Below are 16708 nucleotides of genomic sequence, written 5' to 3'. Positions count from 1 at the left end.
TGATTTGTTACGATAGGCGATTTCTAATTTTTTTCTCGCAAAGACAGTTTCTAATTGTTTTATCATTCACATTTTTTTTATAAATTTATCTTTTACAATTTGCCATTAAAATGTACGCTATACACCGGTGATTCTAAAGGGACAGGTAGAACAAACGATTCAATGTATGAAGTGCTTTAAAGGTGAGAAATTACCTGATTAGCTGTCATTGTACAATTTATGCCAACTTCTCTGCTCACTGTGATGGTTTCTGAACTGAAAACAGAATGAATTTTCAATAATATGGAATGCAAAATGCAGTGTTAGAAAGAAATATGGATTTAAAGTGATTGTACGCCAGGTTTAATTACTTGATTCGTTGAAAACTATGCGCTACTGTAATTCACCTCCGGTTTGAAATGCACCTTCTTCAGCTGGACTATTACGACTGTGCCATGTAGTCAAAATAACAGCCTACTGCTTCCTGCAGGTTCCTGTAACAACATGTAAAACATATTATTAGCTCCATTCGAGAGGAATGTTAAATAACTCCAATGTTAAAATTAGTTTTTCTTCTTCGCCAGATTTGTCATAAACATTGCTCACACTTCTGAATGGTTTGTCATAAAATAATTCGTACCAATTTGTCATATCCAAGAAAAACGTCGCAGTTGAACGGTTCAGATGTTCTCCGATGCTTTGAAATTTTTTGATCAGCTCCTCTCTGTCCGTGATTATCATTGCTGTAGGAAAAAAGAAAACAATATTTTCAACATCCCGAAACTATGTACCCAATGTGTGCAATGATCAAAATACATTAGTCCACGTACAGTTGAACCGTGTGAAGAAGTTTTGTTCGATGCAATCCGGCAGTGATCCATCCGGCCGATGTACTTGCTGGTTTTTGTTCTCCATTGCTTTTTTGATAAATTATACTTTTCGAATTGGACGTACCGTACCTTATAAGGCCTGTTCTTGTATATGAGTAAAGGATGGTACGAGGAGACGACGATAAATATTCCGCAATGGTTGTTTCGATCACAACTGTCTACACGATGTCTACTGGACGGTTGGATCTCAATTGAATTGGTTGATGCTAAATACGCAGAGCCAACTGTTGGTACAACAGTACACCTTTTAAAAAGAAAACGAAAACTGACACTCATCGGCATTGAGTGAATAATGTTTATTTCTTGGTTTGTTTTCTTGATGATAAAAATCAACAATGGAGCGGATCAACACTGTTCTCACCGAAAACTCTTTGTGTCACATTACAACGTTGAAGACTATGCGTACTGATTGGTAGCATAAATACAACGAATGCACAAACAAATTAATTGAATGCTAAAAAATGATCTTAATTTATTCAATCAATCAGATAGAAGTGTCATTTGCATTATCATAAAAAATTACAAAGATATTAGTACCATTCAAAAAACCAAAGTACAAGCATTGTTCTATAGAAATAAATTACATCCCAATCAACACGTACCAATAAATTCGAAAAATAATAAACTTTACAAGAGGACAATGTTTCCAGGATTAGGATTTGACAGAGATCATTAACATTACTGTTTGCAGTGTTGTAAAAGCGCTATGAATCAGTGAAGCGTTTCTATTGCTTAGATTGAAAGGACGTCTATGCACTGTAAGCATCTTAATTCATTCTATAAGAGCCACAAAGACACTTTTGAACAATTCCTAATCACAACTGCAATGGCAATACGAATACATGGAGTCCGAAAATACCAAACCTATCGCAACGCAGCCTACAAGTGGCTTATTGAGCAGCTCATTAACCCACTACCGAGCCAAATAGCAAGAATGTTGAACCATTATGTTTGCTGCCAAGTACCAGCCCATTGCGACAAATCGAATCAAACGACTCCTTCAGTGGGCCCTTTTGACATTAATAGCACCCATTTTCGGGTACAACCCGCAGGGATTGGTTCGCCCCGACCGGGAGACCTCTTCACGAGGCTTCAGCCAGCAGCCGGGGGCCACTCGAGCTACTCAACGGAGTTCGGTTCGTTCGCCGGTCCCACCGACAAACACTCCACTTCGAGGCGAGCTAACGAAAACGCCTCACCAGAATGCGATCACTGAACCGGCTGAAGTGTGGCACCTTCAGGGAGCCCACTCGAATCGGCTGAAACGACCCAAAGATCCACCCCAAACCCACGGGACGACCTTCGCGGTTTTCAGCAACTGTTGACAGTTCAATTTGTGTTCGGTGGGGGGGGCGAGCAGCACTTTCGGTGCGCTAACCGAAAGTCGGGGCGGGCCACGGTCATCCTGGCCGATAAGCGGGCAAAGGGGGCAGCTTTGTTGGTTTAACGATTTTGCATTACAAACCAGGGGACCACGGGCACTTTTTTCTTCGATGCCCGCCCGATCTCGCCGGGACCTTCTGGGCCCGGGGTTCATTTCGGGACCAGTTTTATGATAGCGTCACCGTGGCGATGGTGGTAGCGGAATTCCACACCTTGCGGCTCCAAGGCCAACAATTGAGATGTTACAAATCGGCCGGCAGGCCGAAGACGATCGATCGGGCGGCCGGTCACGTGAATGGGAAATGAAGGAGCTGGCCACGCGCTCGACTCCGCGCACTCTCGAGTGGCTACTACATTGTGGACACACAAACATCGCACCATCCCGCGGGTGGTCGGGAAGGCCGGAAGGGGGGGGTTTGTGGTCCTAAGGCCCAGCGAGATCGGTACACACATCATCGACCGACCGGCCGGTGGTGTACACAACAAGCGTTTGTAGTATCACTTAGCGTCTGCATAAGACATTCGGCCACTGCTCCGTGAAAGCGCTCCTCTCGTCGAAGCGCGATTTCGCCTCGATGAGTTCTTTTGTTGCCGAACGGAGCGGATCCCTCTCCCACCCTCCGTGAGGGTCCCTAGGCCGTGGGGTGTAAAGTGCCGAATTAAGATCTTACATTGTTTGACATGAGTTGTGCACCATTGTGGCAGCCACCGACCGGGGCTAGTGGTGGCTGACCGGAGGCTGGCGGGGGCTGGTATGTTTATCTGTTGACGATCGCCCTGAGCAACCCTCCCCCGGAGGCTGCTGCGGTGGCCATGAGCAAGAGGCATCCACTTTCGAGGACATCTGTACAACATCAAGGAGCGCGCACTCTCGATGATCGATCGCTTTGTCCAACGCTGATAAACCCCGGCCAAGGAGCCGGGCAGGGAGTAAGTACGCCATTCGTTCCATCTGCCATCCGATACATCGCGGAGTCTCTCGCCGACTCACCGGCGGCCATCGCTGATGGCTTACTTCGCTATCTGGCGGTCGCCGGATCGTGATCGGTGGTGGGTGGGTCCCGGTGACGGTTACGGAGCGGGGACTATCGGACGGTTCGCGGAAAACATGGCCCCGGGCTTGTCCTCAATATCTTCCCCCGGGGGGAGGATATCACTTTTCACCGGAGAGCGCCCCGAAGCGCCCCGAAGTCAGCCAGGCCAACCGTTAGACCGATAATTAATCTCAATAAACCATCCCCTGATTGAAGCCTGCTCGAGCTCCTTGCTTGCCCGAGAGCCTGCCCGATTACTCCGACAATGACACGCCACCGACGCGAGCCCGCGTCATGGTTGTAATTAATGAACGGAGCGTGTCCTCGGTGTCGCTCGTGTACCCGGGCGGTTCTGGCGGAATTCCTGCGCACCCAATCCGGCTTCCGGAGGTCTGTGGCCACCCACATCGCGGTTAGAGATGGATCCCGGTGAAGCGCGCGGGGATAATTGGAAACATTACCGATGTTTTGCGACCGACCGACAAACGGCGGTTGCTTCATTAGCGATCCGATCGTCCCGACCCGACTTCGCGGCGCCATTTTGTTCAAGGTTTTCTAATTCTGGTCTACGGCTATGTCCCACAAAACGCTATGATGGATCGGGCACACGCCGGACCGGATCATTGTCTACGGTCCGGTCCGAAGGGATCGTCGGATTTCGGGCGGCCCAGAGCAGTCATGGGCGGTCATTTGTTTTATGCTGCGTCCCGGACATCCCGCCCGCCTCCGACCGAACCGGGCCTAATGATCCGAGCCCATCTTACGCCCAAAAGGCGGGTGGACGAGGCTTCGAAAGACAAGTAGAAAGCAGTGCCGGTGAGTGAGTGCCAAAAACCGAACGGACCAAAATCTCGGCCACCGTCCGGGGAACGACGGGGAGCAACCGGAGGTGGTGGGACAGAAAAAAATATCGTCTCCCGTAATCACCGAAGATGCGGCGTCGAATCGTAAAGATCGTCTTCAGTTTTTGGGGCTTTTCTTCGCTTCGTTCGCTTCGCTTAGGTTGTCTTCACTCGCCTTCAGTCACCAGGCGCTGATGAGAAAATTGCGATAAACCCGCGCGTGCGTTCGTCCGCACGGTTGTCTCTGTATGTGTGTTGTGATAGTGTCCGTGTTGAAGACAGTGTTTTTTGGCTCTTTTTTCTTAAGGGAGCGGGATCCAAACGTTCCCTCGTATGTACGGTTGCATCTGGGAGCATCGGGGTTTTTCTCTCCTCGAAGCGCACTTCACACGCCATCTCCTAGTGGTCTCCTTCCGGCGGCCGGTGCTGAAGAGCTTTGCCGGCGAGAAAAGCGAAAGTGATGATCGCGGCTTTCGTTCGACGGTGATAAAAGCTCATCTCGCTCGCTCTCTCTCTCTCTCTCTCTCTCTCATCATCATCATTTTTTCGGCCAATCGCTCCTTCCCTGGGGGCTTCCAGCTCCGGCTCTGTGCCGATCGCACCTCGGGCTATGGGCGCTCCTCTTATGTAACGTGGCCAAAGTTTGGAGTTTACGCAGCACAAACGCCGGGGCTTCTTCGCCCCGTGGCCGTGGTGGCTATTTTTGGACTCGAAAACCAAACCGAAGACACGGGGGAGCGACAGTCAGAGACCACAAGTAAAATCAGAAGACACCGTGATGCATCTGCGCATTCGAGACGGGATTTCTTGCGTTTCTTCTTCGCCGGGTCGGGTTGGGTTATTTGGCAAATAAAAGCTCATACGATCCACACCGGGGCATCGAAGTTGGCACATTTTATGGGACCATCGGGTGCAGTACATGGATCCATAAGTCCAGAGGATCTTTCGTGGGAACACTGTTGAATCTCCTTCCAGAGAGTAATACAATCAATCGCAAGAAGCGGAACGTGACTCTTTTTTACCTTAAAATTTGAAAAGCTTCACACGTATTCGAAGAGAAACTAAACACGTGTAGCCACGTCTCTCGAAGGGAAGGGACAACTCTTTGGACAACTTTTTCATTTTTAAAGGCATGCTATCCAACAGAAGTAAAAAGCTTCCTACCAGAGCCATGGCAAAACTGCACAAGCATTTCATAAAAGTTGGACCATCCGCTTGACATCTTTTCGACCCACGCATTATCTATTTTGGTTGCCTCTTCAGCTGCATTCACAGTAATTCGTTAATGGAACCTTCAAAAGCCAACCGACATTGCTACTTTCTGCAACCGCACAGCCGGCGCGCAATATAGGCGGTGATGTGTTTTAAAAAGGGAAAAGTCTCAGTTCGGGGCTGCCTGCCCCGTTCATTGGCGGACAAATTCCTTAATCTCGCCGGTCCCGGATTGACGCACATACCTCGGGTGACATAACTTCCTGCCCGGTCGCTACCGAGGGCTGTGCGCGGCTCAATTAAAGTCCAATAATGGCGCTGTGACAACAGTTCGCTCCCATCGCAGTTTACCTTCATGACCATGGCAAACATCCTCCTTCTCCGGGACACTGTTTCGGGTTCGGGGAGCTTCCCATTGGCGTAACATGCGAGATGGCCATTTATCATCCACCCGCAACATAAATGGTTGCGCTAGAGTTCGGGCGTTGAAAGGCCGCGCTAAGGCCGGATTCCAGCCTTTCCAGAGCTTCTCACGCGCGAAGAATGTGCGATGGTACGGTATGTACGTACCATAAACGGTGGAAAGAGCGAGGACCGAGAGGCGAAAGACATCGAACCACCGACCATCGAGCACATAATTATGGTGTTTTATTTTACGATTTAAATTAAGCTTAATTTTCAAACACAACCCGCACACATGCACGCACCCATCAATGATTGTGCGCGCGTCGATGATGCCGGATGACGAGGCGGGCGGGCCTTTCTTATGGAGGCCTTGGCCAACGCGCCGCGCTTGGGTCCGTCGGGGCTTGGCACTGAAATCGAGAAGCATAAGGGCTTATGGGCGTCAAGCGACGCCAGGCTCTAACGGCACCGGGTGGCACCCGGTGGGCCTGGTGGGGAGGCCTTTAATTTATGGTAAACGAACATGGCCGCACTTAAGATTAACAAAGATATTATTATAAATTTTCACCCCCGTTAGTTGCTTGCTTTTCCCCGAGCCGAAGCCGGCCTCAAAATAATGGCTGCAAGCGCTAATTGATTGAAAAGTTCTTTCTCCTCGCCGGTGAAGGCCCTTACGCGCGAAGGGATGCTCTGGGCGGGCGTCGGCCGGTGGGCAGTGCCGAAGGAACTGATTTATTTCCACCAAACTGACCCGCTTTGCTGCGTGGTGGCGGACGGCGGGATTCGCTTAATGCGAAAATCAAATTCAAATAAACGGCCACACTTACACAGCACGGCACGGCACTACTTTGTGCGCCACCAGCCTTGGGCTGTGGTTAGCGTTTCAGTGACCTCCGGTGTGCACTTTCAGCACCATCCCGCGGCCACGGGGAAGTTTTTCGGCCGCACCAGGCGCACTTGGTGTGGTTGGCAGTGTTTGGCGTGCGCGTTAATTGAAATCTTGATTGATGACTCACCGCTCGCGGTCCGGCCTTTTTGGCCGCTAAAAAGCTTCCTTTTTCGAGCCGATCGGAGGAAGCGGCCTCCGGCTCTCACTCTCTGTCTCTCCCGGTCTTTCTTTCTTTCTAAGGGACCCGTTGATTGATTATGCGGTTGCCGCGCTTTGGCAAATCCCCGCTGGGAACTATACAACTTCTGCAACCGTGCACTCCGTCGGTGGCGGTGCACTTACGCGGTGCACCAAGGAGCATAAAAACGCTCGCTCTGGCCGCGTGTAACGGTTCCGCGCTTGCCATGCCTTCCTCGTTGCTTGGTGTTGCTGTTTTTCTTATTAGAGCTGATTAAAATTATCATAAAACAAATGTTTCGCCGTTCGTCGTCCGGCGGCGCATCGAAGTCTTTTGTAGGGGCCGCGCGTAACGAGCACCGCGAGAGAGCTCTGTGAGTGCGATTTTAAATTCTAGTGACGATCGCATTAATTTCAACCCGTGCACGATCGTGTCCGCCGATCCCCCGGGGGGGTGGTAGGTGGGGTCCTCCCTCCGGCTTTTATGCTGCGCGTTGACCCGTTTCGGGCGTGCTGCTGCTAATCGGGCGGGTGCGCTCCATCGGAAGGCACTTTCCGCGTGTGATCAAGATCGCGCCATCACACACGTGGGTCCCTCTTGCGTGTCTGTCGGTGGGGGGGTCGATGCTTCGGGCGGGTGGTCAGCATAAGAGTGCCGTTCCCGAGTCGAGGCCGGCGACCGGCGCGGAGAAGAGACAACCGAATTTACCCTGATCAGTCACGGTCACGCAATTACTCCCTGGCCTGGCTGCCGGGAGGGCCGGACCGACCCATTCGAATCGAATTAAGATTTCATCATGCACGTGTACGCACGTACCGCACACCCCGCCCGGGGCCCCGCTCGGGTTGCCCCGCTTTGATGATGATGATTTTTTTTTTTTCGTTGCTTTCGCTCCGACTTTATCTGCGTGTTGTTTTTATTTCGTGTGCCGTTGGCGGAGGTTGTCTTCCGCCCGCCCCCTTCGGGGTCTCAACCTCAGTGGCCCAGCGGGTGCCATCATGCAACACACATGCCCCGCGTCCTCCGTGGCCTCTGGGGGTCCTCCTCCGGTCTGCGTTGATGAGTCTTTTCGAGCCGCCTTTCCGTTCCCATGAAATGCGTTTTTGGCGGGAACCCCATGCATCGCGTGTCTCTGCGCGTGTGTTTGTGTTATCGAATTTCCGATTTCCGTGGGGACGTTCCGGACGGCTCGAATCAATCACGGCGAGGCGGTGTCGGGCGCTCTCTCTCTCTAACTCTAGGGCTCCCAGCTAGAATAGACCCGGTTTTTTTGGCAAACCAACGTCTAATGTCCACTTTCTTCTTACCATCCAAATACTAACACACTTTGCCACCAACTGACAGCTGTGTTCGGCTCCGTGTCTCAGTAACACCGCCTCGGCCCAGCACCTACCAGACTAGGCAAGGACTTTAATGTGAATGTCTATAAATCAAGGTTTATCAAGCAGCGACCGAGAGCCCGTACCTTGAATTGGTGACGCTCAATTTAACATTCTTCACACCTTCTGTTGACGCCGCGGCCTCGGTTCCCCGCGCTCAGCCGGCACCCCATCACCGGCGCCGATAATGAAGCCTCGCTAAATATCACTGATTTTATGGTTCCTTCGGGAAATTTTCCACTCCGATGGCGCCGCCCGAAGAGTGTCCTTTCGCGTGGCACCCTGTGGCGCACCGCGGAAGATGGCATGGAAGATAAAGCCTCCGAGGACCTCTTCCGTTGGATGTACACGCCCCTTTTTTCTGTGGACTCCGAAGTGGGCCATTCGAAGCGTGACTGCACCGTGCGATATGAACTCAAATTGAATGTGTTTAAATTAAATTAAAATCCACTTTCTGCCAACTCGGGGCGCCGGCGCACTCAAGTTGTACTTGGTTAACGTTAGCTGCGAAATCGTTTCTGGCGATTCGTGTCTTGGGCGAAAAGGATGAAAGTGAAATAGTTCCCAGTTGACGAGCTCGGCGAGTGTTTCGTGGGTCATCCTTCCATCGAAATAAATTCAACCGTTTCTCGGGAAACAAACAAAAATTAGTTCGGACCCTGGACTTTGCGTGCTGTTCACGATGTAAATCGTATTTCGTGCCGACCTGAGCCTACATCGGAGTGGATTAGAAGCAAAAATCACCATCTCGAAAGGTGGTCCTTAATAGCGCGAGAGGTGGGTTTTGATTTCGGGGTGCTGTATCTGTATCTATCCGCCGTCCGCCCCGAATGCGGCATCATCGCGTAGGAGCATCGCATAAATTTTGATCAGCCAGCGCACCGATTGGTTGAGGTTTTTTTTTTTGGCGACTTTGTCCGATAACGGGGCGCTCGGGGGCCGTTGCAAAATATTCGTCAATCTCCATAATCGTTTGCCGCGGATCGTTAAGAGGTCGCGATGCGATTGCTTCAATCACGGGGGATTTTTTATTCGGGTGCTTCGGGTCAGGATCTTGTGGAGAGTGGGATCACACGCCGTTTCGCCAATATTAGTAAGCACGTGGATCATGATCACCTTGCCGATAAGCGACATCCGGATCGGAGCCGACAACAAATGACTCCAATCGCGCCATAATTGCCACGTTAGCTTCAGGAGGGTGGGAGCCTTTTAAGATCCGCATGTGGGCTGGCCGGCCCCGCTGGAGAACCATTCTGCGGGTCGGATCTTTCTCTGCTCGAACCGCTTGAGACTGATCTTTACTAATCTTTGCCCCATCCCGTCCGTAGGTGCTCCCCATTTGCTATCGCGACTGGCCACCTCATCAGCGGTACCGGCGGTCCCAGCGGACCTCCCGGCAGCACCGACCGTGACGTGCCCGACGACCGACGCCCGGAGTCCCGCTTCCGGTGCCGGTGACCGACAGGCGGACGACAGTCTGCGCAGCAAAGCAACAGCCGAGGACGGTACCAGCGGCAGCAGCTCAGCGACCAGCATGTTACTGCTGCAGCCTCAGGTAAGCCACCGTGTGGTGTAATCCCTAGCACAGTGTACTGTAGTTCGCCCACCCTTTGAGAGGTTAATTGAAACCCCACCTGACACCGACGTCGGGTTGTCGGGGCACCGATTTCGAAAACCGATCAAAAAGCCATTCCCTTCGACCAGCCGGAGGCAACGAGGTGGCCGCGTTTGGGGTTTTAAAAGAAAATCAATATTTCTTCACCTCACGAAACCCGGAGGGGGGGAGGGGTTCGGAATCAAGATGGCGCGATAAGCGAGACGTAAGTATGTGTGCGCCTGGCTTATCGGGGCAACACTTAATAAACGTCGAGCTATCGATGGCCCGATGGCTGGTACCGATTGTCTCGGCCCTACGGACAAAGTGTGCTCCGTGCGCCCTTTCTCTTCCAAAACAACCACGTAAAACCAAACAACTTTGCTAAGAGCCCCTGCCCGCTCCTGATGGGCATGATAAGCGGGTCGGGCCGCTCCATGGCTAAGCCCGCGAAACTGTCAACCGTTCCGTTTCGACAGCATCGCATCGCGATCGCTTATCCCGATGCCACAGTCGCCGTCATAATCTGTCGAGTGGCGATCGAGTGGCCACACCGCGACTGGCGATTGTGCGGAGCGGAGTGAAATTACTGAAGGAAACATCACACCACCATGTTGCAGGCTGAAGGTGGAACCCATTGGCCACTTTCTTGAGAAAGCAGTCAGCAGCCAGCATGGCTTGTGGCTATTGTTTCAACTTCTCACTAATGACACTAATTACAGTTCACTGGTAGCAATATTGTAAAGCATTATGGAAGTGATCCTGTCTAATACTGTTGTTCTGTTGCTGGTGATCGTGTGTGTTGCTTTGTCAGCATGAGAATGAAACGACTTTAGGCAGCCATCAGAGTTTATATGAAGAAAGAAGATAGCCAGAGAGCCACTAACATAATATAATTCTCCAAATTGATGAAATGTCAAGGATCGAATTAGCGTCTTTCAGATAGAAACATTTGAGAACATGAAGATTCTACAATGCCTAAAACGAAGCATAATCCCAAAATCGGCAAGTAGGACTTTCATTTTAAAATCCTTCCAAATCCTTAAATCCTTTAAAATACAGTTCCGAATGTCGAACGATTGTAGAGGCTAACGGTGGCTTTGCGAATTGAAACAGAACTATCATCATAGAAAATCATCCAAACAAATGTGCAAAGGATCGATCTTGGATCTTGTAAAGGCAAACAAGGTGTTCAGTATGTAGGGCACTCTTAAAAAACCAAAGGACTAAATAGCGCAACATATCTTTTGATATCCTTAGGATATTTTACACCTAATAGAAAGTCGTTGTTTTATTTATCGCACCAATACAAATAATTATCGGGTTATTGAAAAAACATAATATAAGCTGTTTAATGACTAAGCAAATTAAAATCTGTTCAATATTGGTCGATTGTAGCAAAATATCTGGCAAAGCGCGCCTCATATTTTTTAAAGATGTTCCACCTTAAAAACAAGCATCACAAGAATACCTCACGAGAATCACAATCTTCTCGTAAAAGGAAACACTTGCCGACGTCGTAAACCCTTCGAAAGGCGTTCGAGCCACTCGCCTGCGAGCACTTCCTCCCGATAGCTTATTAATGGCCCCGTGTCGGCCACGGGCTCCCGCTGCCAGCAAGGATCGCTCGATCGCTAGATCGCTTGACAGGTTAACCCGGGTTACTCCCAGGATCGCGATCTCTTCGCCGCGGCACACACGGGTCCAGCGTAAGGCCAGCCAGATTTCGAGATTGCAAATCGCCGATAGTCGTACGTGTACACTCTCATAATGATCGTGATAATGATGATGACGACGACGACGACGAAGATGATGATGGTGATGGAGATGATTATGACGAACGATACGGACAAAAGGATACGTCAAGTGGATCGTTTCGGGTGGGCGCCGGAGAAAAACCGTTGGTACCCCGCCGAGCGGGGCCAAGGTGCGACACCTGGCAGGAGAGACTGGCCTCCTGACATCCGCACACATACACGCGCACCCACCAAAAGCCATCGAACCGAAACCATTCAATAAATCACGAGTTCGACAGCTTTCTCCCGTGCGCGTCGTGCCGAGAACCGTGCCCAAGGCGGCGGCCGGGGCTCCGGGTGCCAGTCCGGGGCGCGACATGTGCCATGCCTTCGATGCCCGTGACTTCTTTTATGCTGGCCCGGAGTAGCATCGCACCCGCTGATAACGTGCTTGTTGGCCTCGATGGCCTTTTGTTTGGCCGAGCGCCAGGAATTCACTGCGGAAACGGGCTACGTGAGGGCTACCAGAGGACCTCGCCGGCACCGCGGGAGACACTGGCCACCTTTCTACTGCGGCAACTGCAATAATCAAAGCAGCAGCCGCAACAGGTACCACGCGGTGGGCCCAATGTTGACGGATTGCTTTGCGCCCCGCGGGGTGGCCAAAGTGTCGCCCGTTTGGACCTGTTTTTTTGTGGGAGGGTCAGAAAAATTGAGATTGCAATTCATTTTGACAGTTCTCCGAACGCAGGTACACGCGGTGCAATGAGTGGGTAATAATGTTACCCTACGTGACAAGAGAGAGAGAGAACTTGGGAACAGAAAAAACTAAAAATAAATTCCGCCAATATTAAATTAAATAATAATAATAATTATTAATAATAATAATAATAATAATAATAATTACTAACTCTTGCATAGGTTATTAAATATAAACACTAACATATAACAGAACAAACATTCATTGTTCTTAGTTTGTTTATGTAAACATACAAATAATATTTATTATAACGGCAAACAATCAACAAGTAATGGAGTTTAAGTCCATGCGCAACATATTTTTGGGCACGCCAAAATTATGCACGACAACCCACCAGGCACCAGGGTCCTTGCGGCGCATTCTTCCGTCGGGGCACCGTAACCACAAACAAACGGGCCTCATTCGCTGCGCCTGGCGATCGGCGTAACGGCACGCCAATCCGTTCCGCATGCTACGCTATGGCCCGGTTAATGTGCCCTCGTGCCGCAGCAGCGGCAGATGTGACCGAGAAAGTTCACGATTCCACGAGATGTTTTATGTTCCGACCGCTATGCTCCGCTCCGAGTCCCGGACCCGTTTGCGCATCGCGCCCATCCCTTTTTTCGGTTCGGATCGTGATTCGTCGTCCGAGCCCGAGCCCGGGCTAGACAAAACGGTGTGGCCCCCTTCGGTCGGGGACGTCCTGCTGAGTCCTCATTCGGCCCTATTATCACGCAAATGGCTTTCTCGCCCGGTCCCGGTGTTTGTTTATCCCGTGAGGCCTCGCCGGAGACTTCATTACGCGTTCCCGTTCCACGGCCAATAGAGTCGCGATAGGAAAGGTGATAAACACACTGGCAAACGGCTGGACGCAGGTTCCTGTAGCTACCGGTGTAATATTTTATGAAACCCCTTTCGAATCCACGCTGATCGCGTCCGATAAAATCGCACATGACATCGCAGCATGTGCCGTGCCGTGCTCGGTAGTGATTAAGTGACAATGTGCTGCTTATGAGTTATGTGAGGCCCGGTGCCCCACCGCTGGGAAAATCCTGCAAATAGACAGAACCCGCGATCGCCTTTTCGATCGCCGGAACCAGATGTTTAGAATCTCTAGAAAGGGTCATTTGATGGTAGATAACCTTTACTGAGTGGAGTGTCGAATGAATGGCCAAGCCAAAGAACAGTTTAATGTTTTTTTCGAGACGAATGCGATTGTAACAGAATCATGTTAATAAAATGGAGCTATGCCAACAAAACAGGACAATCGAAGGCTTTTGTCACATTCCAAACAGATCATGATTCATTGTATCGATTATGTTTGGAGGCCAATTCTCGATATATCTATTCACATAGAATGGAAAATTGATGCAATTCACAAACTGTTAATATCGTTAATAGCATTATGAAAAAATCACACCCACGGAAAATTTAAAGATCTCTTAATATTTTTCATGGTCCTGGGGCTTCTCTTTCATTTGTCGTTCCTAAACAATGGACGATTTTGAAGCAGTTAAAGGATGGCTCATGAATTAAGGGAAAGCCGTACTACTTTCGCAACGTTCTAATGAGTATTATTAAACTGAGTTAACGTTACGAACAGGTGATCGTTTCCGAAACAAATGTTATCAAAACGAGTTTTAACCGATTTCCTGGCCAATTGTCACCTTCCCAATAGGTAAAAATAGAGAGATTTGCGTTGGATTTTTTTGTATGTGGTGCAACACTGCATCCACGTCCCAAGCGGTCGCTTTCACCAGTTTTTGCGACCGGAAAAATATTCAAATACCTCCTCGGGCTCGGGTCCGAATTATGTATTCCAACTTCCAAAGCCAAACACCGCACGGCCGGCCGGCCGGCCAATCGGCGCCATTTGTCGATGGTTGGAGCTTCCCGGATTTTTTTGTGTGTTTCCTACATATTTTCGCCCCTATTTTGCACACGACTTTGTTTGCGACTTTTTTGTTTGTCGCCCCGGGGTCCGGGATTCACTTTCCCCTCGGGCTCACGATCAAGATGCGCCGCGGACAGACCGGGGCTCCGCGCTGCTTGAGCATCACAATCGATGGCATCTACCCGGTACCACCCGCAGCGAAGGACCCGCTCGATCGGGGATGGCCCTTCGCGCTCCGTTCAATCACGGCCGGTTCTAGTACTCGCCGCGCGCACTCCCTTCGCCCGAGAAACAGAACACTTCCTTTCCCGGGCCGGGCCAGGAATTGTCACGGATTCAAATTTAATTTAATCAGATAAAGCTTCGCCCCGCTCCGAGCGGTTCTGTCCCTGCCTTTCGCGACGATGCACGTTCGCCGGGACGCGCTCCGTCCGTGACCACCACCACCACCGATCGGCCGTCGTATTGTGATTTTATTTGTTTTCGCCTTTCGCCGCCGCCGCCGATGCGATGCGGTCCGTTCGATAAGCGGTCCGCGGTGGAAGATGCATCGTGAGAAATGTATGTACACTACATAAGTCACCGGGGCCCGGACGACCCCCACGTCGACCCGTTTCACTATCCACCCCTCACCAGCTTGCGGTTGCGAAAGCGGAAGTGAGCTCCGAACTGATGTTCGCACAAATCGGAAATCGATCCGAAATTTAATATCAACGCCAGCGGGAACTAAGTTAAATAAAGGCAACGACAGCAAAAACCCGAAGGGAAAGTGAAAGGCCCACCCCTGTTCGAAGATGAGTCGATGCTGCTTTCGCGACCTGCTCTCGTCGGTGGCCCCGCATGACGCTGCACGCTTTTTAATCGAAGAAGATCAATTTTCGACAACGCGCAGTGGTTGCGTGGGCGCCCGCCATGGGAACGCCAGCAAGATGGGGCTTTTCCCACCCACACCCGACCCCCTTGAGGGGGACGTGGCAATGTTTGCGAGTTTCCGGCCGGCGTACCGGTAGGGAAGGCAAAATCTGGGTTGATGGGTCGCCCGAACGGCGACGCATCGCCTCGGTGCGGCAATTAAGCAATTGATTGGTTTTCTGGGAGCCACAGAGCCGGCTGCTCCGGTTTTGTGTGGTTTTTGTGTCGCTCCACTGGCTTCACCGGTTGAAATCGGTCTCGAACTTTGGCATCGCTTTCGCTGGGCGAAAGCATCCCGAAGGTGAAGCTGTTCTTGAGATAGAAAATTGACGGAGTTGTGTCTGTTGCTTACTGACGGAGTTTTTCAAATTAGTTCTCCAAGTCATAGCATAACTAAACAACTAAAGCTCAACTCCTGGGTAGAAATGATTCTGTGTTCTCTAAAATATATAATTAAAGTAGGATTAGTCTTGTCAACGTCACAGGCCCTTCGTTTGTTTTTATTGACTCAAAGACTAAGCGACTAACAATCAATCTAAGACAAGTTCCCAACTTTCAATTATTCTACAGTGCAATAAAAAGAATCTTTCAGAAGAAGAATAAACCCTTCTTATTGTTATTGTTATGCACCGTGTCGATATTTTTACCATCGGATCGGATCCCCTGAAAAGTTCTCTCTGAGAAGTCCCTGAGGGCACGTGAAAGTTCCACACCGCATTCAGGACACTTCCACATAACAAACAGAACAATCTCTTGTCATTGAATAATTTATTCGATTCTCTAAATATTGTTTAAGACGAATTCCTAGGGGTGTAATGTTTATGACAAGAGCTGTAGCAAAAAGATTATTTTAAAAATGTTATCCTGGGCTAGCTGCTTCCTGGGTTATCATTAAGGATCCGAAAAGTTTTAATTGTTATTCCAAGACCGACCATCGATTAATGTTGAGTATGGAGATATGAAGAGAGTCGAGAATCAAGAATGTTTATGTTGTGTTTAAAACAGAAAGTCTCAGTTAAGTTCAAATAATTACTAAACTAGAACATAAAGAGAATTACATTCGACACGCGGATAGTGCAATCAACCCTCTGCTGCACCAATTGATGTTTCCGTGGCGTGTAAATTCTAAACTCAAGTACTCAATTAAACTAAATCAATTCAGTTGATGGAGATGACTGGGAATGGGATGTATTTTCGCCTCCATGTTGCGTGACTCCCTTAATTCGTGGACCGCGAAGGATACCAAATCGCAACGCTTCAGCAAGTGGTTCATGCTTCGATAGCAGCCCAAGAAGGACCTCGCTCGGTGAAATAGACTCTAAATTATTCACACGAACGCGCACCAAACAACTGTGTCCGGCGGTCCGGTTTTTGCAATCAAACCTCGAACCTCGGAGGGACTTTATTTTTCATGAGGCTCTCGTGGCCACGCTCATCGCGAATCCTCGCGAAGCGCCCGTCGGACACGGACCTTCAAGGACACGGACGACTGGTGTGACTTTTGGCATTTCGTTCGTTCGCGAAAAACGCGCCGGCGACGAGCCGGAACGTACGGCCAAATGTCGGTGCCCACCCCAGGTTTTCCGCAATTAATGTCCGGCTCCGGATGGGTGGGCTGGTTGGTTGGTCCATTTTAGTGTGT

The 16708-nt window shown here is 50.1% G+C and overlaps 1 protein-coding gene across 1 annotated transcript in view; it reads left to right on the top strand.

Moving 5' to 3' along the window:
- The window catches only part of LOC131211550 (probable nuclear hormone receptor HR38), a 94741-nt gene that overhangs the window by 74749 nt on the left and 3284 nt on the right, over nucleotides 1–16708 (top strand). The window contains exon 2 of the mRNA XM_058205058.1: nucleotides 9520–9746. Coding sequence (XP_058061041.1) covers nucleotides 9520–9746 — 227 coding nt within the window. The remainder of the gene's footprint in view (nucleotides 1–9519; nucleotides 9747–16708) is intronic.

This window comes from Anopheles bellator, chromosome 2 (genome assembly GCF_943735745.2).
Source record: "Anopheles bellator chromosome 2, idAnoBellAS_SP24_06.2, whole genome shotgun sequence".
Classification (NCBI taxonomy): Eukaryota; Metazoa; Arthropoda; class Insecta; order Diptera; family Culicidae; genus Anopheles; species Anopheles bellator.
The sequence above is the reverse complement of the archived record's forward strand: the minus strand, read 5'-3'. Positions and strand labels throughout refer to the sequence as shown.